Here is a 25,872-nt window from a genome sequence, read left to right as displayed (position 1 = left end):
AAGTATCAGCTAGCTGTTGTCTCTAACAAATTACCCCAAAGCCCAGTGGTGTAGAACTAGAGCTAGATATCACTGCTTTACAAGTCTTGGGATAGCTGGGACTCTTCTGCTGCTCTTGGCGGGGCTCCCTTATGTATCTGGGGGTTGGCTGCCCAATGGCTGAGGTAGGAGCGGGCCTGACCAGGATGACTCCAGTGAGGTCTCTCTGCTCCATGCGTCTCTCATCCTCCAGCAGGCTAGTCCAGGTGGGTAGTCATGGCGGCGGTCCAGGGGAAAAACAACATGGACACCCACCAGGCCTCTTGAGTCTAGGCTCAGAGCTGGTACATTGTCATTTCCACCTCATTTTCTCAGTGAAGCAAGTGATGTCGACGAGCTCAGATCCAAGAATTGGGAAAACAGACTCCATCTTGTAGGTGGACTTGCTGCAAAGTCCCCTGGCAAAGGACATGGACACAGGGAGAAGGGAACCATTTGGGGCCATCCTAACCACCCAGGAGCCACATGAGCTCAGTAGTCATGGCTAAGTGGGTTGTTGCAGAGACTGAATGAGCTAATGCGTGGAAAGTAGCATCTGGCACATTATAGATACACAAAAACGTTAGCTAGTTTTCTTAGGAGGAGGAGAATTACCTAGCTGTCGTAATGTGGATAGAATGGATAGCACAGCTGAAGTACAGTCTCATCTGAAAGAGATTATTTTTTTCCTTTCCTCTTCTTGTGTCATTCCAGTGGGTGCCTCTGTCTATCCCACCACTGCTTCCTGCCCCCGTCCCTGGCAGGAAGAGTTTAGCTTCCGTACCTTTTCTGATAATCCAAGGTCTCCTGTGAAACACATGAGGCGGGCAAACTCTAAACGTTCTCTGTTATTTCCAGCTGGCCTTTCCTGTATCTGTCATTTTCTTTTATGAGCATGATTTCCTTTATTACTGCCAAGGGGTAGACTGTGGTCGAAGAGGTGGGCAGTGGAAGAAAACTTGCCCCCCCCCCCATGTTTTACACCTGCCCTGGCTGACCTTTGCTCTGGTTAGTTCAGTGCCAAGTGCAAAGTGGGTGCTGAGTGTGGGGAGGCGTCTGGAAGAAATCTTCTAATCTGAGATTCTTAACTCAGCCCTTCTTCGTGAAAGCTTTTCTAGAGCAAGCGAAGAATGTTTGGGAATGGAGACATCTGGGGAAAACACTTGGTCCTTTGGGATTATTATGGAGTCGAGTTTCCCTTTCTGGGTTCCAAACTTTGGCATTTCAGTTGGAGGAAGCCAGCATATCCAACATGCAAAGTCTCTTCTTTTGAATTGTTGCTCCCATGCCTGAGAAAGCTGATTCAGTAGGGCCCCTGCTTTCAGCTCAGTGCTTTTACTTTTGCCTTCTTCATTCATTGGCTTAAAATGTACCTGAGGTCTCTTCTGGAATAATTGCTCTGGAAAGGGGGAAGGAATTCTATGGAAGCCTAGAATAAAGATTATGCCTGGGAGAGATCAGGGACACAGGTGTAGCTGGCAGATTGGGAGTGAAAAGAAATTGAAACCTCATGCAGTTGGGAAAACAGAACTAGTATTATTTTTTTATCTCCAGTGGAGATATATATGCAAAAAGAGGTAAAATATATGCCCTGGCTAACATGGCAGCAGAAGATGGAGCCAGAAAACCAAGAACTAAATATACATCTTAGTTTACTTGGGCTGCTGTAACAAAATATCATAGACCAGCTGGTTTAAAAAACTGACATTTATTCCTCACCGTTCTGGAGGCTGGGAAGTCCAAGTTCAAGGTGGTGGTAGATTTGGCTATCTGGTGAGAGCCTGTTCTGGTTTGGGGACCACAGCGTGCTCACATGGCCTTTCCTGGGCTCATGCGAGGGGACAGAGGGAGAGGTCTCTGTCTTCTCTCCGGATAAGGGCAGTAATCCCATGAGAGTCTCACCCTCTTGACCTCATCCCAACCTAATCCTACCACATTGGGCGTTAGGGATTAAACACATGAATTTTGAGGGGACACAAGCATTCAGCTTATATCAGTGTGAATGCCACAGAAAAACTCCATAGCTTCAAACACATGATAGCTCCAAATACAGATTTTTACCCCATTCATCCAGACTCTACCTTGTTGCTCATTCCTTTCCCTGCTCTGCCGAAGAGACTGAGGTCATAATAGTTGCATGATTTTAATTCATCTTTTGGCAATCACCTTCACCACTTACTATAACAAATCAATTCATCGGTTAAAAAAAAAAGAATTAAAGACGGTTGTGTTTCCTCAATGGTCTTAAACCCTATGTTAGGCTTTTTGCTTTTTGCAAATCTTGTTTGCTTTTAGGTGTTGGCCAAGGCCCTGTGGTTATTTTCCAGTACTGTTTATTGGGTGGGCTTCTTTTTCCTGTTTTGTGTGGCCTCCAGGGTAACCACTCCATCCCCGACTTGTACCATCAAATGCAGAGTATATGCACTCACCACCGGAGGTGTATTTGCATACTTGAGGTTTTGATTATAATTTCACTGTCCAGGGAGACTTGCAACATCATGATAGAGCCCCCTGCACTGTCCATGTATCCACAGTAGCCTCCCCAGGCTGAATAGGAACCAAAGAGAAGGGACTTTTGGAGAAAAGTAATAAATTTGTGGCTTGATTAGCAGTTAGATATAAATTCCTTGAATTTAAAGAAATCGTAGGTTTATAATTCAAGTCCTTTTGGGAATCAGCATAAAGTAATGATCATTGTCTGCTACTAAAAAGTGAGGGAAGAAGAGAAACCCTGACCTCCCAGGCCAGCCAGCAGGCGGCCTTGTTCCTCTCTAGCAGGATGGAGGCTGGGATGGGGCGAGAGAGACCAGGGTACACTTCTCAAGGTCATGCCTCCTCACATACCTCATTCACTCACCCTCTTCGTGGCCCTTCTGTCTAGGCGAGTCTGACTGGAGTTTGGATGTTAGTGCAGGCATTCTCCCTCAGCGAGCAGGTGCTTCTTAGGACGTCAGGCGGAGCATAGAGTAGCCCATCTGAATTCTGACTCTGCTTTGGGGGTTGAACCAGCTGTGTGCTCTTGGAGAGGTCCCTGTACTACGTTCCTTTTCTTCATTCCCCAACAGAGGACATTCGCAGACCCCGGTTTCCCCACCACCTGGAGCTCATTTGAGCACCAGACTAGTCAGCCCTAGAAGGAGTCCAAGTGCCCAGCACACAATCTACTCGAGGGGGAAAGCCGCAGTTCCTTGGGAAACCCAAGGTCAAAGAAAAAATCCTTGCAGGAACCAGAAAGGAAAATGTCAGTGCCCTTCTATCTTTCATAGGGGCACTTGCTGTTTCATCGTTATAGGAATAAATGTCCCCTGAGACTTTTGTGTCTTCCGTAGACGAATGAAACCTGGAGGGGAGATTGGGTCTTAGAACGAATGACTGACTTATCTTTTGCCAGAGAGGGGAGCAAATACCATTTGTTTCTAAAGGCAGCAGCTACTTCTGAACTCCGGCCTTCTAGGTTTTTCCTTTCCTTGCAACTACTCAGCACATTTGAAGCATTGCCTTCTTTCTTTTCTTTTCTTTTTCTTTTTTTGTCTCTTCCAGGGCTCTTTTCCTCCTCTGATGCCTTTAGATGTTTAGACTTCAGTTTTGCAGACATTTTTTTTTTTTTTTTATCTGTCCCTATCCATTTGAGATTGACATTGGATTCTACTTTGCCCTGAGGTAGCCAAATATAGCCCCACCAAAGCTATTCTTCATCAGCATACCAGTTTTTTAATTCAGCAGACCCATTGGTTGGGGACACTCTGCTATTTTTTAGGGCAAAGCAATGTGATTTTCCTTATTGGCAAATGCCAGTGGAATAGGCTACTCTTTATCACCATGAGATCAATAGTTGGTTGCTAGAGTCCAAGTCTCTGGTGAGAAAGAATTCACCTTGGCTATGTCACCCTAGCTAGGGTGGGCTGATGTAGCAAGTAGAGAATTAATTACATTTTCATGTACATTCTTACTCCTCAATATGCATATGTTCTTCTAACAACTTGAAATGAGTGCATCCTACAGGCATTTCGCCGTGTCCTATTTGATACCTGGAAATTAATTATGTAGGGTGGTTTCATTTTTCCTGGTGATGTTACTTCTGCATTTATTTTTATAGAGTTGAAAAAAAAAAAGAGCTTCCAATAAAACTTTCTTGACAAAAGAAGAAAAAAAATTACCACATTTGAGGGACTATATCAAGTTAAGTGTGAAGGCATGACTACTCTTTTAATGTATTCATACCTACAAATTAAATTACTAAGGGTTTTTAGTATAATAAGGTCCTTTAGCACCTTCATTTTTCTGGCACGAGAAAGAATTAATTGACCACCTGTCCGCACTAATGTATAAAGAGTGACATCTCCAATGTTTGAATGCTAATTATTTTATAGGCTTTATGTCATAGGGAAGAAAAGGCCCAACAATCTAAGGCATATACTACCATTTCCAGTAAGAACTAGACCAGACCTAATTCTAGAGCCTCCTATTAGCCTCCTATTCATGCCAGGGCTGCATACAGTAAGGTGTCCATAAATTTTTATTACTTTTGTTATTATGATTTTAGCCACATTCCTCTGTGTCTAATTTCAATCTTACATTCAATATTAAACGAGATTGGTCAAGTGTATGATCAGCATTTATAACCCATTGTTTGCTTTTGAAAATAATTAAATTCTTCTGTGGTTTGCGATTGCAATTTTTTTTTTTTAAAGATTTTATTTATTTATTTGACAGAGAGAGACACAGCGAGAGAGGGAATACAAGCAGAGGGAGTGGGAGAAGGAGAAGCAGGCTTCCCACTGAGCAGGCAGCCCGATGTGGGGCTCGATCCCAGGACTCTGGGATCATGACCTGAGCCGAAGGCAGACGCTTAACGACTGAGCCACCCAGGCGCCCCTCGATTGCAATTTTTGAAACAGAGTCTCGCTCCCTACTCAGAGGGTTTTGAGTCAGCAGTGGACTGGATTCTGTTTCCATTCATGTTGAGTTTTATTAGTAGCATCAAGAGAAACTTCTCTCAATGTCAGGGAAAAACAACAGCTTCCAGTGACCAAGTTTGTTCCCTAGACCAGGCTCTGTGCTAGACCTTTTACAGATACTAACCCATTGAGTTCTGTGAAAAGCAGATGAATTAGGCTCTGACACACCCACCTGAAATGAGCAAATTGAGGCTTGGAGAGCGTACATTATTTTCTCAAGATTCCATAGCTGTAACTGGGAAAACTTGAAACTATACCCTGGTTTCTCTGATCCCAACCAAAGTCAGTGTTTTCAACCGCTATATTAAGGAGCTCGTTTGAATTACTACTTTCTTTTTCTTTTATACAATAACGTTCCAAAGATTGGGCTCAGCCATATGACTTCAGATAATAAGCAGTGGTTTTTTTCATGCTATGTATTCATGTTTTCCTTTTCCCCCTTGTCCCTTTTAATTTAGTGTCATTACTCTATGAAGAAAGCAGCCTCCTTTCTAGGGATTGGTACAGAGAATGTTTGCTTTGTGGAAACAGATGGAAGGTAATGGGGACAGGATCCGGAAGCCTGGTGGGCGGAGGGGGGAATTCATGCTTTTTAAAAAGCAGTACCAATGTTTGTTCATGACTAAACATACCTGAGTGCCTCAAATCTGTGTCTCCTAGAGGTAAGATGATACCTGCGGAGCTGGAGAGGCAAATCTGGCAAGCCAGCAAAGAGGTGAGAGGGGGAAGAAAACGTAGGCCCGCGTCTGGGTATGAGGGAGGGAATGCAAACAGCCAGAATCGTTTCTGTGTGTGGGAGAGAGAAGAGAGCTTGTTAGAATTAAAATAGGAAAACTCATTTACAGATGTTCTATTTCCAGGTGCTTGGCTCTCCATGTTCTGTGCAGTTTCTCAGATGTTCTCATTCCCAGGTGGCTGGAGCCTGTTAAAACGCTGACATCACCATATTCCCGATTCTTGCCTAGAATTAGCCTGAAAAGATGAGCCCAGCCTCTCCAGCAGGGCCCCTGCATCCACTCTCCTACCTAACTACGGGCTGAAGTTCTGGAGGCCAGGCCAGTTGTCTCTGGGTTGCCTTCAGAATGATTTCGATTTCTTGATCAGTCTGTGCTCCAGGTTGCTTCCACCCAAAGCCCATCACAGGAACCATCCCCCTGTCTTGGGTCTGTGTCTAGTATGTCAGCTCTGGCAGAATGTCTGCTCTTCCTTAGCTGCCACAATATATTAAAGTTGGCATGGCCGTTGCTGGGATGGCAAGGCCTTGCCCTACTCACCTGCTATACTCCAGCCAAGGCTGGGCCCTGACACCTTTGTGGTGTTCCATTGCCCTAGAGGCAGCCATCTTGCTTCTTGGACCAAAAGCCCGCTGGATTAGGTGCACCTGCTTCACTGCTTCCTCCCATCCCACCACAGCTCTCACTGCTTCGGAGCTTCAGGACTGTTCCCCCACAAGTTTCCAGTAGGTAGGAACAGAGTCGGGCGCGAAACTGCTAAAGCTGCTGACAACTGAAAAGCCTTGTTTTGAGCTGGGTTAGAAGTATCTCTCTCTGTCTTTTTTTGCTTTGTTTTGTTTAAAAGATTTTATTTATTTATTTGAGAGAGACAGTGAGAGAGAGAGAGAGAGAGAAAAGAGTGTAAGCAGGGGGAGGGGCAGAGGGAGAAGCAGGCTCTCCACTGAGCACAGAGCCTGACATGGGGCTCGATTCCAGGACCCTGGGATCATGACACGAGAGGAAGGCAGACGCTTATCGACTGAGCCACCCAGGCGCCCCAGGTATATCTCTCCTTATAGGATTCCACACTCTAAGAAAGATAGGCTCTTTTATTTTTACTTTTTGTTTTAATACATTTCTGTTATTTTACTCTTTATATTTTTAATTTTTTCATAAAAATCACCTTGTCACCAGAGCATGCTAGTTCACTGTATTTGGTTTGAAATTCTGTACTTAAAAATTCTTTTTTTTTTTAAAGATTTTATTTATTTATTTGACAGAGAGAGACACAGAGAGAGAGAGGGAACACAAGCAGGGGGAGTGGGAGAGGGAGAAGCAGGCTTCCTGCTGAGCAGGGAGCCCGATGTGGGGCTCGATCCCAGGACCCTGAGATCATGACCTGAGTCGAAGGCAGACGCTTAACGACTGAGCCACCCAGGCGCCCCTGTACTTAAAAATTCAGGTGTACTGGCTTCAGTTGTGTGTCCTTAGATCTATATTTATCTCTCTCTCTCTCTCTTTTTTTTTTTAATATTCCAATAACAAGAGGACTTGAAACCTGTCTGGTGAGACAGATTATCAGATTTCATTCACTCTTGGGTAAAATTCTATATTACAACCTGTTTGTTCTGCTGTGAACCACAGATATTGTGTTCTAATTTTATCTTTTTTTTTCTAGTTTTATCTTCTACAGAAGTTCCTATCAAAGAGAACTTTGTTTATGTCATTAATGCTTCTTGGTGGGGTGGGGGGTGTGTGGAAATATTGACTGTGATTTCTGTGTGGTTCATATGATTCCTTCCTTCCTCTCTCCCCCTCTCTTTTTCTCTCTTTCTTTCTTTCTTGAATTGTAAACTTTTCATTATGGAAAATTTCAAATATATAAAAACTAATCTAACGAGTCTCTATATACCCATCATGCAACTTCAACAACTGTGAGCTTCTGCCCTGTTCTGCTTCTGCTCTGTTCTCTCTGTACCCCATCCCCTCCCACCACCACTAGATTAGTTTGAAGCAAATCTCACACATCATACCATTTGATCTATAAATAGTTCAGTATATCTGTAAAAAGGTATGTACTCTCTCTTTATTAAAAGAAAAAACCACACACACACCATTACAAGAAATAAATTCTTAGTATCATCAAATTTTATTCTATATTAAAATTTTTCCTCTTGCATTTTTTTAATAGCTGGCTTGTTTGAGTAAGGATTCAAGGTCCATATGTTGCATTTGGTTGATTCATCACACAAATCTTTTCTAATCTGTAGCTTCTCCCTCCTCCTTTTTTCTCTCCCTGCAATTGATCTGTTGAAGAAACCAAGTCCTTTGTCCTGTAGAGTTTTCCACAAGAGTTTTGTGGATCTTGTAGATTATGTCAAGAATTTGAGAATCTAAGTGCTCCCTCCCTTGTACAACCTATCTGTTCTCTATATTTCCTGTAATTTGTCAGTGGGATCTTGAGACTCAGTGGGATTCAGATTGGAAATTTTACCAGGAAGGCTTCACAGGTGGCATTTTGTCCTTTAATCAGGACACATCTCCTGTCTCTTTTCTTGCTAACATTGATCGGTGGGTTCTTGTATTATGAGTCCATCTATTACAGAGCTCCACATCAGCCTCTCACCTCATGATTTTTGCTGCCATTGATGATCATTGTCTAGACCCATTATTTCATTAGGTGATGTTCTTGTTCTCTCTTTCCTCCTTCATTTAGTAGGCTTACTACCAGGAAGGAAAACCTTCCCTCATTCTTATTTGGTTTCCCTAAGGGAACCGTTTGCACAACCAGGGCAGGATAAATGATTGATTCTTCCCCCTTGTGTACCAGTTTTCAGAATAGTGAGTTAGTTGCTTCGCATCTCCTAAAGATAGCCAAAATGGTTTTTCTTTTTTAGAATCATTAGGGATAATCTAGCATATTTGGTGGGTTTTATTCCACGGCAGTCATTGTTATTTTCATTGTACAAATTTTTGTTTGTTTCGGCAATGAAAGTACATGAAACTGACATATCCTAAAGTTGAGAACTTGCAAAGAGGAGTTTTGAAAAAGTGAAAATTGCTTTAGGCGCATTTTAAAGTAGGGGCATGGAGTGAGAGTTGATATGTCTCCTCAGTTTTCTTTCAAGTTAGTTAAAACTTGAGCCTGGATTCACCAAGGACAAACCTTGTATCCATTCTGAGATAATATCTGGTGATTAGTTTATTTATTTATTTTTTCAATAGCTTTAGACCTAGCTCTTTTGTGTCAAGCTTTGAGCTTGTATTGTTACAGGTGTGGGGATAGTACATTAATTTTTTTTTTTCCTGCTGGGATTTATTTCCCTGGCCCACCACAATCCATTAAAAATCTGTTGAGCAGTGACCTTTACTTGACGCCATTCCAAAGATGGTGAAAACCACAGAGCATCAGAGGTTCTAAAGTTCTCATGAAAAGATCAGACTCGTATAACTGCTGAATATTTGAAAGTATTTTTGTGTATGATTGTTTCACATGACAAACTTCCTTAGGGAATACAGTTCATCAGCAGCACACAATCAATACTGTTTCCACTGAATTTTCTCATTAATAGCAGGAGATACGAGAAAGGAAAAAAAAAGAAAGTTGGAAGGTTAAATCCAGGTTGCAAAAGTTTGATGTCTGGGGCCTGATATTTATAGCTAGATTGTTAAAAAGGTGAGGAAAACTCATTAATAGGCTGTAATAGCTTGCAAAAGTATTTTCTCACAACTGCCAGGGTGTCACATAGTTTACGAGGAACACTCCAAACATTAAAGACACCTTCCGTGTTTTTAGGAAATTACTTTTTCTCTTCCTTTTAATGATTGATGTAAATCTGGTCTCATTTTATTTCGGTCACTGACATGATAAAGATGTAATCTGTGGGTAGTTGAGCACAGGGAAGAATTCCCAAAGGAGGTGGTTCCCCAGGGGCTCCATCCCCCACTGGCCCTGCTCTAACAGTTTCCTGTGGACTGGAGTCCATGTGTCACAACCGTCTCCCCAGATGGCAAATGGATTCATTGTGTACCATCGCTTTGTTTCCTTTGCATCTCGATTTAAAGATGTGGCCCAGGTGTCATTGCTCTGCTCCACTTTCTATTGAGAAATAACTTCTTTCTGTCAAAGGTCAGCTAAATTGGAAGGAGTCTGGTTCAAAAGGAATAACTCCTGACATTAAATGGGACATAAAAATATATTGCAAGAACAACTGAGCTTTAAGATAAAACCGAGAGAACAAAATGACTCCATCCTAAATGGAGGTAAAATGACTTTTATAGGCAGGGAACGCTCTTGTCCCTTAGTCCTCAAGTGCTCTAGTTTTAGGGTTCTCATCCCTTCCCCCACCCCTACCTTTGTCTGCAAATTATCCCTCCAGGACACTTCCACAGTGAGCAGTACATCTTTGCTGACATGCTGGGGCAAATCTGTGAGGAAACAACCTCATGCACTTCTCTCTACCTGGCTGCTATAAAGTTCCTTATGGGGCCAGGGTGCTTGGCTAGCTTGGCCGGAATTACCATCCATCTTTGTGTGTGTTCCCACAGTCTCCCTTCTCCCCGCCCACCTCTGTTGCCCTCTGGCACCTCTTCACTCTATAAGGTGCAGCCATCAGCTGTATGAAGAGGCAGAGTCATGGTAGGAGTGATGCAGGTTCTCTTTTCTAGAACATTCTAATGGATTTCTCTGTTGGGGCACCCATTTTGGAAAGTGTATCCCAATGAGGTTACACTATCCCCATTTGTTGCCAATTTGTACCTGATCACTCTCTTTGTTCTGTAACTGCACTTACTTGATAAGGAGACAGGCAGACAGACCTCTGTGGTTTGCACCTCGAGCTGTTTATTTTCCAATCATCTTTGTTTTTATTCTGTGGAGGTGTAACAATGCTGGCCTTCGGGACCCAGTGAATCACCCCCCAAAGGAGGTAGGAATCACACAGAAGGCCATTTTGCAATTGCAGTGGAGGTTACTCACTTTGTATGTGGGAAATCTAAAGAACAGAAAACACTTGAGAAAGAAAATGAGAGTAAAAACAGTTAAAGGTGCATGTGGAGTTGGGAAAAAAGACTCTTGTTGTCATAGCATTGTCTTGGTTTCCTTGACCTCTTGGAAAGGACAAGGGACCATATTGTAGAGAAGCTGAAAAACACTGTGTCTGAATGATTACCTCCAAAGGAACCAGATAAATTTTTGGCTGCATAAACATTATGTTTACCAACCTACTACAGGACAGACTTAGTGGTGGTGGTGACGGTTCTTGTGTGTGGGTCCTCCTCACAGGGAGCAGCTCCGTTTCTCGTCTGTGCCACATCTGGTACAACTGTGTTGGGAGCCTTTGATCCTCTGGATGAAATAGCAGACATCTGTGAGAGGCATGGCCTCTGGCTTCATGTGGACGTAAGTGCATTTGTATGTGCGCATCGGGTTAACTTTCTAGTCTATTTGCAGCTTTGGTGGGAAATCTTTTGTGTTCTCAGAAACTAGACGTGAGGTCCCCAGCTACTTTAATTTAAGTGTGTATTTCTAATTAAGGGAAATAAATCTGCTTTTTTCCATAAGGTAATAGAGAAGAAGATGCCAAGACTTGATGTAAATTTTGGTTTTGTTTTCCAGATTCCATTTTATTTCCTCTTCTCCCACGAACCATTCTCTTTGGTCCCTTGCATCTGCTGTCACTGAGGCAGCACGGGATGAGGGACACATTGAACTACAAAATCAAGAGACTTTGACTTTGGGCTCCAGTCGGCCTCTTCTTCATTGCAACCTTAGCTGTTTGGGCTTTGGTTTCATTTATAAAGAGGGAAGTGGCTGATGTGGTCTGTAAAGTATCTTGTAGCTCTGCGATTACATGATTCCAATCAGCCGGCAAATGCAAACAGCTGCATTAATAATTGCATGCTATCATTAAAGCAGGTTTTATCTGGATCCATCATAGATAATTATTTGAGAGGGATTGGGATAACTTACATTCTTCATAATTTTCTGACTTAAAGAATTGGCTTTTTTTTTTTCTAACTAACTTTGTAAGTCCTGGGGTTGTTCATAATAAATTTTTTTCTTAATTAAAGGTAACTCTTTAAATTCTACTCATCCAGGGTTAAAAATCTGAATTCAGACAGTTATGAATGCTTGTTGAGCTTTTTGTGTTTTCTTTCTTCTTCTTCTTCTTCTTTTTTTTTTTTTTTTGTAAAACTAGGAGTTAATTAGTTTGATTCAATCCAATAGAAGGGACGGTTGAACTTGCTGATGACACTGTAGGGAACTTTCTTCTGGTAAGTGAGTGATTCATAGCCTACTTGGCAGAAAAAGAAAGAATGCTATTTTTGACTTTTTGAACGGAAGGTAACAGCATTTGGGGGATATACCTACACACACTTTTATAGTTTGTATGATCTTAGGCTTTCAAAGTAAAGTGTCTTCGTTACAGAGAGAATTTTTCAGCAGCTCAAGGCTTTCATTAAGCATATGCTAATACTCGGTAAAAGCAGCCATGATATAAAGCTCACTCGAGTTCCGGGCTCTATTAGTATGCCAGTGACAATCCTTCAGGTGGATTATTTGTGACTTTAAATGGGATTGTAGCATTTGTATCTGTTCACATTTCAACTTTTATCTTACTGATTTTTATAGACTTTGGAGCATAATAATACATTATGTCCTAAAAGATAATATGAAGTGACTACTTTGTGACTGTGGAAATAAGGGGGAAAAATCAAATCTATCAGCAGTTGTACTTAAAAATTCCATTCTCATAAAAGAAACATCAAATATGGATTATATAGTTTATGGAAAGCATTGCAAGTACAGCAGTTTCTAAATTGGGAGTGAGATTAAGAGACTTGAGAGAGGCTCAGAGAGAATTGTGACTTAGAAGTATGAATGAAAACCTCCCTAGATTTTCTAAAACAAACCTGAAGGTGGGATTTTTGAAGGAAACACTTTTATGAGGAAATGTTTAAGCCACACAAATTATTCGATTTGCACATAGTAGGCATCTAGTAGTATTAGACAGAATTGGACAACAGTTTATCTGACCTGGTAAAGAAATTAACTCTCAGATTGAGACAATATTCACTCATGCTTTAATATGACAGGCTGGATATAAGGTAATATTACATTATATTGTTATTGTAATAATATTGAATCTGTTGATAAAATTTGATAAAGGAACACGTAGCTTATCTTGAAGAAACTTCGTACACCATGTATAGTTTATTAAGCTTAAAGATAAAAATCAACAAAATTGCAGTAGTTACCTTGGCCTGTTTGAAATTTTCTAGAAAATATTTTAAAAATCCTTTAAAATATTAAAACTGGCATCCACTTTATTTATTTTTTTAACTGTAATTATGGTTGCTGATCCTCCTGAGTGTTTCATAAAATCGAGTTGCCCTGCATATGTAACATATTTTATTCATTCTAAGATGCACTGATTTTGTTTACATTTTAACGGAGCTGAAGTTGGTATGCTGATGTCATTTTTTTTTTTCTTTCTTTGTGGTACACAAAAAATGGTGACTCACATTGGATAGTGTCTTATGTTTGGTTAATTACAATGCTTCTTTACACAACAGCATAAGGAAAACTTTAGTTTTCTCTTTCTCCAGGAGGGCAAATGTTACTTCAGCCTCTGCCTCAGACTAGAAAGTTCTGGCTGGTCTGGCTCTTCTCTGAGGCAGAGGCTGTGGCTGCTGCGAAACCTGGCGCTCCCAGCAGAGCGTCCTGACGTGTCCCGCCCACTCTTCGTTCCAAGTCCCAGGGGAGGTAGGAAACACTGTATTTAAAGTCAGGGGCTTTAGAAGCTGCCAGATCTCAATTCCACCCTTGCCTCCACTTCCCTGTGTGGATTGGTCTTACTATTAATTTCTTAACTAACGAATTAAAGAGAAAAATGTTAAGTAACATGGTAAGTGTGGTGCCCAACAGGTAGGCCTAGCTCCCTAAATGACGGCCCTCCCTGAGGTGAAAAACCTCGCTTCTTCAACAATTAGGTAATTGGTTTGCTGTTTTTGCAAGTTTGAGGGTTAGGAATTCAGAAAGTGAAGCAAATAGAAGTAGGGCACTGCCCTCGGGGCTGTGGTTCTTCTCCCATCAGCTCTTTTGAGGACTAAGTCTGTGGAGGAGCTGTTCCTGACCCTGCCAAGCCCCTCTAAACCAGGGAGCTAATGCCTCGAAAGAGTTGATGTGATTTTAAAACTTCCATGCACTAGGATTGGGAGCATTTGTTTATTTTTGGGGGGAAGAAGAGGAGGCAGAAGGTGGTGCAGGAGAAGGGAAGGTGTGTGAGTGTGGTGTGCGAGGCTCCTGAGCTCACCTCCTTCCATCACCTTCAGCTCCCCACGCTGTATTCTACCATGGGGACCTAAGCTATGATGTTATCCTGAAGCAGGAACGGGCTTTGGCTCCCAAATCTAATACTTAATGCCTGTGAGACCTCGGACAAGTCACCTCCCACCTCTGAACCTTAATTTTTCCACTAAAAGTTTGAGGTAATAATGACTCCATTCCCAAGGCAACATTGTGTGGTTTCGATAACCATGGAGGCATTCAACAGAGCCCAAGCTGGTCCCCTCAAATTTCCTCACAGCCATCACCTTTCCTCGCCCTACAGATTAAAACTTAGAAATCTGTTCAATTGCAAGGACCAGACTGACTTCCTTATTAGCCACGTTGATCCCCCTCTATTCCCTCCAGACTTCCTGACTGTGGGGCTTCCTTCCATTTCCTATTTTCAGCCATCTTGTCCTTTGTTCATAATGTATAAGTCTCCAGTGTACATCTTCCCAAAGTCCCGGGCTTCCTTTCTCTCACTCTTAGATTTTTGATTGGCAAAACCTTCTGAAAGCTGTTTGGCTGAAAAGATCTAATTAATAGGATTCACCTAGGCCCTTCCTCGTTGGCCATGAGTTCCTGTGTATCCCTCTGTCCACCCTGTCAAGCACGAGCCGCATTTATTATTCTGAAGGTCAGCCCTCAGCCCATGCCTCACTATCAACGTTTGTACGTTGTGTCTGGGAGAACGCCATCCAGCGTTGCCAGGGATATTGTCTATCTTACTCTTCAATACGGAGAACAAACTGGTGGTTGCCACACAGGTGGGTTGGGGGGTGGGTGAAATAAGTGAAGGGGATGAAGAGGCACAAAATTCCTGTTACAAAATAAAGAAATCACAGAGATGAAAAGTACAGCATAAGGAAAATAGCCAATAATATTGTAATAATGATGTATGGTGACAGATGGTGACTACACTTATCTTGGTGAGCACGCAGTGATGTATAGAAGTGTCAAATTACTATGTCATACACTTGAAACTAATATATAACATTGCATAGCAGCTATGCTTCAGTAATGATACTGAAAGGTAAGAACAAAGGAGATTGTCTCTTTTAGATTCTAGATTAGAGAAGGCATGGACTGTGTCTTTTAAATCACTTTTTTGTCCACACACAAGCCAACAGGTTGATATGCCAATTTCTTTATGATGTGTGAATTTAAATCCTAAGGGTCACGGGAGGCCATCTACTGTGATGAGGCTCTCCTTGCCCGAGTGAGAGCCAGTGAGCAAAAATGTTTGGTGTGTACATTGCTTAACATCTGCTTAAAACAAAGTATGGAGTAAGGCACATCAAGGTTGTCACTCAGAGTTTTCTATGTCAGTGGACTGGCCGACAAATAACATTGAAATAACATTGTTGTGATTATGTAAATATCTCAACAGGCTTCTTGGGGTGGCTCAGCTTTGATGTCGAGGAAGTACCGCAAGCTTCTGCAGGGCATCCACAGGTAAATGTTGTTTGGGGGCCCAGCACCTCTTATTTAGGCAAGGGAACCTCTCTGGATCTTGCACACTTAAGCGACACAGTAAAAACACAGAGACAAAGTAACTGCTTTCCTTGAAAACTCCAAGCTACCCCAGAGGACTCAAACCAGCAATCCCGTTGAGAACATGAATACTTGTGCTGCTAATGAAAGTATTCTTTCCTCCAGTAGAAGCACATTAAGTTCCCTCCTTCCCTTGTCCTTTTTCTTTTGCGTAACAGAGCTGACTCCGTGGCCTGGAACCCCCACAAGATGCTGATGGCTGGAATTCAGTGCTGTGCTCTCCTGGTAAAAGACAAATCTGTGAGTTTTCCTCTTCTGGCCTTTGGGCTTCGAAAGGGGTTAAACTACTGTGTTTGCAGAGGCTCATTTTTGCTTACATTTTGGTGCTTTGGGACCGATATAGATGAAGGTCTTTGGTAAATGTTGGTGGCATGGAAAGGAAAAATAAACAGACTCAGATAAAAAAAAAAATCTAGCGTTTCTGCTCAGGTGATTCTGTGGATTAGAATTCGGTATTATATAATCTCATTAGTTATAGCAAAATGGTCTCTCTTGCCCTCATTTGGATTATATTTTAAACCTCAGTTTTAAACATTGCCAAGATTTTGTTCTCCTTGATTAAGTCTGGGATTTAAGTTATCTTGAAACTTCTGCTTGCTGAGAAAGTGGAACAGATGTGTGTCATACATTAAATTGAATGCCTAATATGCTTAGCTAGGGCTTAACAGCGCATTTATACAGGAAGATGTTAGTTCAGGGCTGATCACCAAACACGGATTTATTAGCTTCTTTGGGAACATTGCGGGGAGTTTGGAAACATGTCTGGATCATGGTGGGGCAAGTGGGAAGGAGTTGCTGAGTTTCTCCTGGCCACAGGTATAAACCCCATGTTTTTTTTCTGGGTAAAATAAGGATTCTTGTGGGAAGTGGCCCAGGCTGGGAAGTGCCACTTCATTCTTAGAAATGCCTCTTCAAGATATGTGTGCAGCATGTGGGTGATCTTTCTCAGCCATCTGTTTACATTTTTTTCTTAGGGGACTCCCTTTGCCAATGCTAAAGTCATTTTCTCTTTTTAAGGAATTTTATTTCAAATGAAAGCCATATTTAAAATTAAAACCTAGTCTTGCATGTGCAGATATTTACAACTCTCTTTAAAAATGAATTGTGACATTTGTATGTCAGAGCCCTTTGTGTTTTGAGATGTCCAAACAGAATATGGTAGGGGCCAAGGGCAGGCCTCCCAAACTGTACCCCAATGGCATATTGATTATTTTGAATGGAAGGTACTTGGGAATTAGCCAGTGCAAGGACACTGGGGCCCCCTCTGTCTTCCTGAAAGCAAGAAACAAATCTCCCTTATGAAAGGTACCCTCCCTGCAGTAAGAAGTAAGAAGACATCTTACCCCCAGAGACGGGAACTTTAAAGCCAAGAAAGCTGTAGAAACAAACCTGTTACGTTTTTACTAATCCACTACCTCAGCCCAAATTCTGCTTAGAATTCCTTACTAATTAAAACTCCCAAACATCTGTTTTCTTTATCCTGTCCATTCCTCACAAATTTATTGTCTCACTGTCTGAAATGTATAAAAACAGCCGTGGTCCTTTGTTTGAGTCTCAATCTCATTATTTGGCCTCCATGTGCACATCATAAAACTTTGTTGTTGTTTTTTTTTTTCCTGTTAATCTGTCTTCATGTAAATTTAATTCTTAGTCCAGCTAGAGGAACCTAGGACAAAAAAAAATTTCTTCCTCCCCTTCAGGATCCATCAGAAACTATGAACAGATTCTGCACTTAGAGATAGAGACACTTTCGTAAATATGAATTGATTCCCTAATATTTTATGAGGTTGGCTATTGTTGGCTATATTCAATTCCATTTCACTTTTTTGCATTTAACTCCTTAAGTTATGACTTCACTTTATAATGGAAAGGTAGTTTAAGATTACTGTATCATTGTGAACCAAGTAACATCCTCAGGTTACCCGTACTTACATATTTAGGACATGACAGAGTTAGGAATAAACCCAGGTTTTCCCTTGCTCTAGATATAAGAACAAAAATATGTCAAGCATCCCTTATGTGCCAAGCGTTCTACATCTGCCTTCTCCTCAGTCAGCTGATCTGAATGACATCCTTATCTGTTGGTGTGATGCTCTCAGAAGTAGAAAATTCAGACCCCAAATTTTATGACTACTCTTTTAAATAATGTTCTAGCTTTTATACGTTTTTCTTGTCAAATGGTGTTTGAGTGATTTAGCCAAGAATTGATTTGCATTTATGTACTTGAGGCAATTCAAAATTTTCTAGATCATCTAACTCTATTACAGGGCTGATAATTTTATTTTATTTTTTTAAAGAATTCATTCCTGGATCTCAATAAAAACAACACCCATGTCGACTCACATGGCAGGAATTAAGAAGTTAGGAAAATTGCATGCATTGTGCAAAGGATTGAACACTTTTACCATTTTTTTAAAATAAAAGATTATTTTTAAATTAACTGGAATGGAGAGCTGAACCATGAGAGATGAGATATGACAATCAGCTTAAGAAGTTTTGCATTGGCAATCTTCTATCTCTTTTGTACCTATTTTCTGCCTCTGTTCTCTTTCATACTCATTCATTCATCATTCGAGCAACACTAACTGACTTCCTGTGTAGGCCAGGTGCTGTGCTAATTCTGGGCTTATGAAACAGAAACATTCCCTGTAGTCAAAGAGCTCATAATCTTACAGAGGAGACAATGAACAAAATGTTCCTATTTAATTCTTTATTATTTTGATAAGTGGTCTGAGGAATGTGTTAGATGCTGTTGATCATGTATTCTATAGCCATTCCAACCTCCTTCCTTTCTCCCTCCTGATACCCATCTAACCAGGCTCCCTCACACTGGGAACCACCATATGACAGTTGTGGTCAGTACGTTATAGAGGAAATGTGAGGAGGCTCTTGAGAAAGGTTTTACTTGCAGCTAGGGGTGATACACATAAGAGGAGAGCATTCTTTCCCTTACTTCTATCTTGAATGTTGTTGATTCAGAGCATGATACATGGAGCTCTGATAGCCACCTAGCAACCATAAGATGATGCCCCTAAATCAAAAGGTGAACGTGCACAGAATGGCAGAGCATAAAGGGGACAAGTTGTGGTCTTGAATAATGATTTTGAAATGTTTCACGAATCCTGGAAGTGATACTGGCAAACATTTTGTTAGGGGTCATTATTATTGCTGAAACCACTTCCATTGGGTAATCTGTCTCTTGCAGCCAAATGCACTCCTATCTGATACAGAACAGAGTGTGGTACTCAGAGAATACATAGCAGGGGGACCTGGGATGTTTCGGGTGGAAGAAACAGAACATACACAGTTTTTAAGAAAGGAAGGTCCTTTTCATTTTGTTTAATTTTAATTTTTTTAAAAGATTTTATTTATTTGAGAGAGAGAGAGCAACTGAGCGGGGGGGGGGAGGGGCAGAGGGACAAGCAGACTGTCCGATGAGTGTGGAGCCCAACGCGGGGTTCAATCCCAGGACCCTGAGATGATGACCTGAGCCGAAGTCAGATGCTTCATTGACTCAGACACCCAGGTGCCCCAGGAAGATCCTTTTGATTTTAGAAACTGAAAAAAGTCCATTGTAGCTGAAGCACAGGGAATAATGCTAAGACTGACACGAGACAAGGCAGTGGATATAACATGTAGAGTCTTCAACCATTTTAATGATTTTAGTCTTGATCTTCAGGACAAAGAAAGAATTTTAAAACCAGGGAGTAATCTGAAAAGATTTTCATTTAAGACAAAGAATTGGAGGTGGACAAGAATGGATGCATGGATAAGAAGAAGCTTGCAGTATCCAAGCAAGAGTTGATGGCAGGGGAGATGGAAAAATGTGATGAAATTCAAGATCTACTTTACCAATCCACTGGACAGGGCTGAATTACCAGTTATATGTGGGAGATGAGGAAGAAGCAAGTGTCATAGTTGACTATCTGCTTATTGATATGGCAACTGAGTGAATGTTCCTGTGTGGGCAGATGGAAATTGCTGGAGGAGGAGAAGATTTGAGAGTGAAATATCTTGATTTTAGCATTGGCTACATTAAATTTGGGATTCCTATGAAGTTTTCAAGTGAAAGCAGTTGACATGTAAATCCAGAGCTAGGAAAAGGGGTCTGGGCTGGAAAAGTATATTGGGAATGGCTGACACGTAGGTGTTCTCCAAGGTCCCTGAAGTGGAATGGATTGCCTTGGGAGGACCTCAGGAGTGAGAAGAAAAGCGGGTATAGAACTTAGTCCTGAGGAGCTTCAGAGTCTGTGAAAGCTGAGGTTGGAACGGCCAGGGAGATAGGAGGAAGATCAGGAAAGAGCATCACTAATGAAATACTCCTTGAGGGTTGAGTATTATGAGGAGTGTCCATGACCGTCACCCTTTGTGTTGAAGCTGAAATGTCACCTCCTTAAGGAAGAGATCCCAGACTCTCCAGCTGGACTGGCATCTCCCCATTATTCTTTCTCAGACCCCGTGCCCTTCCTGTAAGTGCGCATCATGATTTGTAATTATGATTTCCCATGTATTAACTTCTCTTCTTTCTAGAACATAAGCTGTTTGAAGATAGGGACTATGCCATCATATTTGCCACTGTATCTGCAGTGCTTAGCAAGGATTCACTGAACAAGGACAAAATTAAAATCCACTGAAAAATTTAATGCTTAAATGAATGAAAAAGCCTCAGAAATATTTGCCATCATGTCAGCAATTACTAGCAGTTCCCAGTTTCTCCCCTCTCCCAAATTATTCCTTTTGAGAGCTCTGAGATAACAATGATGAAAATTGCAATTGATGAGTTTTATTGCCGCAGTCCTAACACAAGGCTTGAGCGTGCCTCCAGCGGTAATTGATGAATAGCGGTTTTAATTTGGACTTACTTCTCCAGTTAATGGAAGGGGTAACTCTAGTTAAAAGAAAGCAAATTACTTAGTGAATATACTTCTGTTAAGGGAAAAACTAATTCCCTAATTTGTACCCTCAAAGCCCTGACATTCACAATGCTGTTTTCCTGATTGACCAGCTGTGGTGTTTGTATTTTGAAAGACGTGTATTAGTAAAGAAGACTACTTCCAAAACCAAGCCGAGCTGCTCCTCTCAGAGTTGTACTATCACCAACCGTCTATGCATCATAGGGACAAAAAGAAAATCAGACATTAAAAAAAAACAACTGTGATTATAAATAGGTTGACTTCAGATGTAAATGCTGGCACTACATGGCTGTTTTGGATCAAACACAATTTTGATGCTTTGATCTAAAAGAAAAGGCAATATATCCTAAGAATCAGTTGCATAGATGGGGAAAATCTCAATATTGGCTTTTTGATTTTTAGTGGGACTTTTTAGTTAAAAAAAAAAACAAACCTAACAGATATATGAGAATGAGAAACATGTTAATCAGATGACTTTTTGAGTATAGATTTTTCCTCTCCATTTCTACTGACCATTATCACCCGATATTAACTCACAGGCACTTCCAGTTTTACTGAACAATTTCACTGAACGATTTTTTTTTTTTTTTTTTTAGAAAGACCATGTTGATCTTGTGGATTTTTTTTATTATGTCCGATTTTATATGTTTATTCCAGAAGTTATTCAGATGCATCATAGATGAATCAGAAAATTCAGATATGGAGAAAAATGAAAAAACAGTGACAGGATACGATACTTGAAGATGCCCTTTTATGCATTTTCTTCTGCACATATACATTTAAGTGTATACATATGCACATACCTAATCTAAAAAAATTATAACATATTTTGCTTTTAGCATGCTCTTTTTGTTTACCCAAATGCTTTTCGTTTAGCTAATATGCATTCTGTACATTTTTTTAAAGATTTTATTTGTTTATTTATTTGTCAGAGAGAAGGAACACAAGCGGGGGAGTGGGAGAGGGAGAAGCAGGCTCCCCGCTGAGCAAGGAGCCCAATCTGGGGCTCCATCCCAGGACTCCGGGATCATGATCTGAGCCGAAGGCAGACGCTTAACCGACTGAGCCACTCAGGCGTCCCATTCTATACATTTTTATTAGCTGTGTTGTAGTCTGTCATTTTGACATATTATAATTAACTTTACCATCTTGTTAATCCTGACCCATTAAGTTGTTTTAGAATATGTGCTGCCGAAGCAAGCACTCAATTAGGTTGTTTTAATGTTTGACCATTAGAGATTTGGCTGCCATGTTTGAGGCTGAATCTTCATGTATATCCTATATTCTTTCCTTATAATAAATTCCTAGACATAGAAGAGCTATGATCATCTTTCATGATGCTTTTTATACTTAATTCCTAATTTTCCTTGTAAAATACCTCTTACATGAGGTGCCTGGGTGACTCAGTGGGTTAAGACTCTGACTCTTGATTTCAGCTCAGGTCATGATCTCAGGGTCGTGAGATTGAGCCCCACGTCAGGATCCATGCTCAGTGGGGAGTCTGCTTGGGATTCTCTCTGTCCCTCTCCCTCTCCCTCTGCCCCTCTCCCTGCTCACCCTCTCCCTCTCTCTCTTACATAAATAAGTAAATCTTAGAATACTGTTTACCTTCTCCCTAGCAAAGTATGTATGTGTGTTAAATCTTTGACAATCACAGGAGTTTTTAGCTTTGTCAATTTAGTAGGCAAGACATCTGTACACCCACATTTACAGACACACACATAAACATTTTCCTTCTAATTTTATCTATTGACATTGCTCCTTCTGAGGGATCTTCTCTAGACAGAGGTATTGACATGTGACTCGGCTAGGTTTCAAATGTGAGACCAATAAGCTTGCAATTCTTTTCTTCATTCTAGAGGAGGATCAGAATGTAGTCCCAGTTATTCTTTAGGAGAAGGAGTAGCGGGAAGAAGAGAATAGGAAATTCATTCAGCACACTCACCAAAGGTATACTATGGGCCAGGTCCTGTAATGCAAAGCGAAAACGAGAAAAGGGAGCATGATATCATCTCTCAATATGGTCCCCCGGGAGAAGGCAGAGAGTTTTCAGCCCCATTTATATTTTTATTCTGAGTGGTAACTGATACTGCAAATGACAATTACTGTATGCCATTAAAAAAATTGTGCAAGGAAAGAAAGAAGGGAAAGTAGATTTATCAGAGAAACTAGAACACACTGTGCCTGCTTTTGTGAGGATTTTTTTTTAGCTCTTATTTTTCTTCGTGGAGTTCCTATGGAAGTGCTATTGGGTGGTTTGAAAATACTGAACCATCTGATCATCAAAGAAATTCTTTTTTTTTCATGCCAGAGAACACTCACACTTCCCCTGTACACCGATATTATAAGTTTCTGTGGAATGACAGCCTCCTAGATAATGTGGCAGAAAAAGGGGAAGGTAGGTGTTTAAAACTGATTAGAAAAAAGAAGCATTTCACTTGTAGGAGAGACATCAATCTCCTGTGCTTGATGCTGCCAAAATTATTCTCTGTGTCTTGGATGTTCTTGCATGAACAGAGAGAAGTTTTAGAATTTTCAGCAAGGTTGAGATTGCATAAGACTGGCAGAATTCATCAAATTCATGGTTGGTAAATAGCCCTTTCCTTTTTAAATTCTTGGTTTTTTTTTTTTAATTGTAATAAACCAAAGTTGATTTTCTTTTCAGGAAGCTTTTGGAAATGTGTGCATATGCGTGTATATATGTGTGCATCACATAAAAAAAAAAAACCCTCACGTAGTGTTATCAGTCATGACAAACACTGTTTTCATGTCTGCTTTCCTTCTCCATGAGGTAAAGGGATATAATAATGTGAGAGTTGAACATATTCAAAATCCATTATGTCTTTCTCCACCAAACAGACCGGTAATACTGGGTTTTGGGGTTTCTGTGTTGGTACTGAAATTGTCATTAATTTTAACAAAGGATTTGCACTTTGTTTTAGATCTATGCTCCATATAGCCTAATATATTAATTCCTCTGTGAACTGTGGCTCCAAGGGATGAATTATTGCATAACTGTGGTTGTACTACTATTCAATCAGTAGTTACCTACATGTCATAAATGGGGTAAGTCCCAAATGCAGAACCTATTCCATGGTTCTTGGAATCATGTATATAGCAGACTGAGCTACTAGAGAGCAGAAGGGGTCTTATTCATTGCTGTAGTCCCACTACTTAGTACAAAGCCTCACACTCGATGCTAGGTGAAATGTTTCCCGAAGTTAACTTACTTTGGGTCTTTTTCCAATACCATCAAATGGTTGTGTGTTTTAAATCTGTTACCTGCAGTATGAAGTAGCATGCCCTTTATCATCACAGCCTGATCTCTTTCAAATCTTAAAAAGTGCCCTTCCTGCCAGTATGTTGGAATTTTGACAGGGTGTAGAAATTGTTTGTCTTAGCCATATGGTTTGACATATCCATTACCTCCTCACGTCCCATTTCATGTTGGCTCTTAAAAAAAGTCTTTACTCTAAACTGTGCCAACATTTGGCCTTTTATCTACATGCCTCAGAGACCAATAATAAATCAGTGACTCATGCTTTCTTTTTTCAGAAACCATATTGTCTTTCCCCTAGGACTTATTTTCGTTTTAGTGTCTAATGGTGCTGTTCTTTATTGGCGACTGGACAAGCGGAAGAGACACTTGCTTTTCTAAGGGTCCCTGGATCCTCTCTTGACCCTTTCTAATGGACAGAATAACATTCACAATCTGCCAGTTTGCTGGTCCTGACTGTTTGTAATATTGGATCCAGTATCTTGGCCAACAGCTTCCCAATTTCATCCTTGAGTTCCTTCAAACTTTTGGGTGACTGCCACCTGGTCCTACTGATTAAGCTACATTAATTTCGTCAGTTTGACTTAGATGAGTTGGGGTGTTGCCCACTATGTGATTTAATATCTTCTGCCTGTCTATTTCTGGAGAACCCTAAGAGTGTGGGAATCTCTCTGATATCCTTCCAGGTAAAGAATTCATTCTTCATGGCAGCCATCCCATTTCAGTAGGGGACCCCAACCTTTGCCTCTCTGCCAATCATCACAGAAGACTTCAGATTTGCAAAGAAATGATGAAAAAGAAAAAAAAATGAAATTCTACCTTTGTGTCCTAGCAGTTGAAAATACCCCAGAAGGAGGATTCTATTTACAGAATGATTTTTTTTTTTCTGTCCTAACTGAAAACCAAAAACTGATTAGGGTCTCATAATCTGGGAGAATTACATAAGCTAAAATCTATGAAAAATGAGAAACATAGGGTAAGGGCATAAAAGGAAACCTGGAATGAAACTAATGGAAAAATTCCTGCCATAATTAGCATGCTACACCTGCCTCAGGTGGATAAAAGTTGGTTTTCGCATTTTTATAGGATTCCAAGCATCTGCCATTTTTTTTTTTTTTTGCCCTTTATTTTACTATGACCTCATTGCAAAAGGATTTCTCTTCTATTTCCACTCTCTGATATGATGCTGGAGGCCCTTTTGGCTTCTTGGAATAAATTGTTCTATTTGCTTTCCTTTGTACAATTCTAGTTGTCATATATGTTGTTTTCCAAGGAAGATATCTAAAAACATACCTGACATTCCTAATTGGGCTTTCCAGCTTTGTTGTTTCAAGGACAAAAACTTTCAGGGAGTTAATTTTTTTCTGGGTTTTCTTCCATATGATTCAAAGTGTCAATATGAGTCCCTGTGAAGAGAATGATTCTTGATTTTGTAGACTCAGAGGTGGTAAATGTAGATTTATTTTATATAGGCTTTTAATAATTGTACTTAAACCCTAAGTTGTAGGAAAATTGTTAATGGCATATAATAAAGAAATAAATTGTAGGCTAAATAGAAAAGTGAAAACTCTATAAAATAGTCACAGTATCTTTAAAGTCAAGGTGTGTATGACTCATGTGTGCAAGCACTTACGCATGTACATTCACACAGCAAACATACCTGCCCTAAGCCATCATGAAACTGATGGGAAATTATAATTTAGGGAGTTTTGTTAATTGCAAAAAGTTAATTGCAATACCTCCTCTGGTAGTTCATTCTGAGGGTTTTTGGGGGAGTTTGGAAGATGTTGGACTTTTTTTCAATGAATTGTTATGAAATAGAAGAAAAATACAAAAGTGTGCATAAAATGTAAATAAACAGCTTAGTTTACTGTTATAAAAAGAATAATCAAGTAGTTCCCATACAGATTCAAACAAAGAACATAACCAGAAACCCAGAAATCCCCCATAGGCTCTTTCCTGTTACTGAATTTCTTGCTTTTCTTTTTAGTTTTGCTCTGCAGTGTGGATCCTCAAATAACATAGTTTACTTTTGCCTTTCTGAAGGAATTGTGCAGTATACACACACACACACACACACATACACATATATTTGGTTTGGCATCGT

General features: G+C 40.6%; 1 protein-coding gene across 2 annotated transcripts in view; it reads left to right on the top strand.

Moving 5' to 3' along the window:
• Nucleotides 1-25,872, top strand: part of GADL1 (glutamate decarboxylase like 1) — a 164,831-nt gene that overhangs the window by 41,961 nt on the left and 96,998 nt on the right. Inside the window, exons 7-11 of one of the 2 annotated variants that reach the window (XM_036084207.2) lie at nucleotides 5,435-5,514; nucleotides 5,637-5,691; nucleotides 10,974-11,090; nucleotides 15,412-15,476; nucleotides 15,734-15,815. In XM_036084207.2, coding sequence (XP_035940100.1) covers nucleotides 5,435-5,514; nucleotides 5,637-5,691; nucleotides 10,974-11,090; nucleotides 15,412-15,476; nucleotides 15,734-15,815 — 399 coding nt within the window. The remainder of the gene's footprint in view (nucleotides 1-5,434; nucleotides 5,515-5,636; nucleotides 5,692-10,973; nucleotides 11,091-15,411; nucleotides 15,477-15,733; nucleotides 15,816-25,872) is intronic. The other variant, XM_078072720.1, reaches the window with a different exon arrangement.

This window comes from Halichoerus grypus, chromosome 1 (genome assembly GCF_964656455.1).
Source record: "Halichoerus grypus chromosome 1, mHalGry1.hap1.1, whole genome shotgun sequence".
Taxonomy (NCBI): Eukaryota; Metazoa; Chordata; class Mammalia; order Carnivora; family Phocidae; genus Halichoerus; species Halichoerus grypus.
The sequence above is the reverse complement of the archived record's forward strand: the minus strand, read 5'-3'. Positions and strand labels throughout refer to the sequence as shown.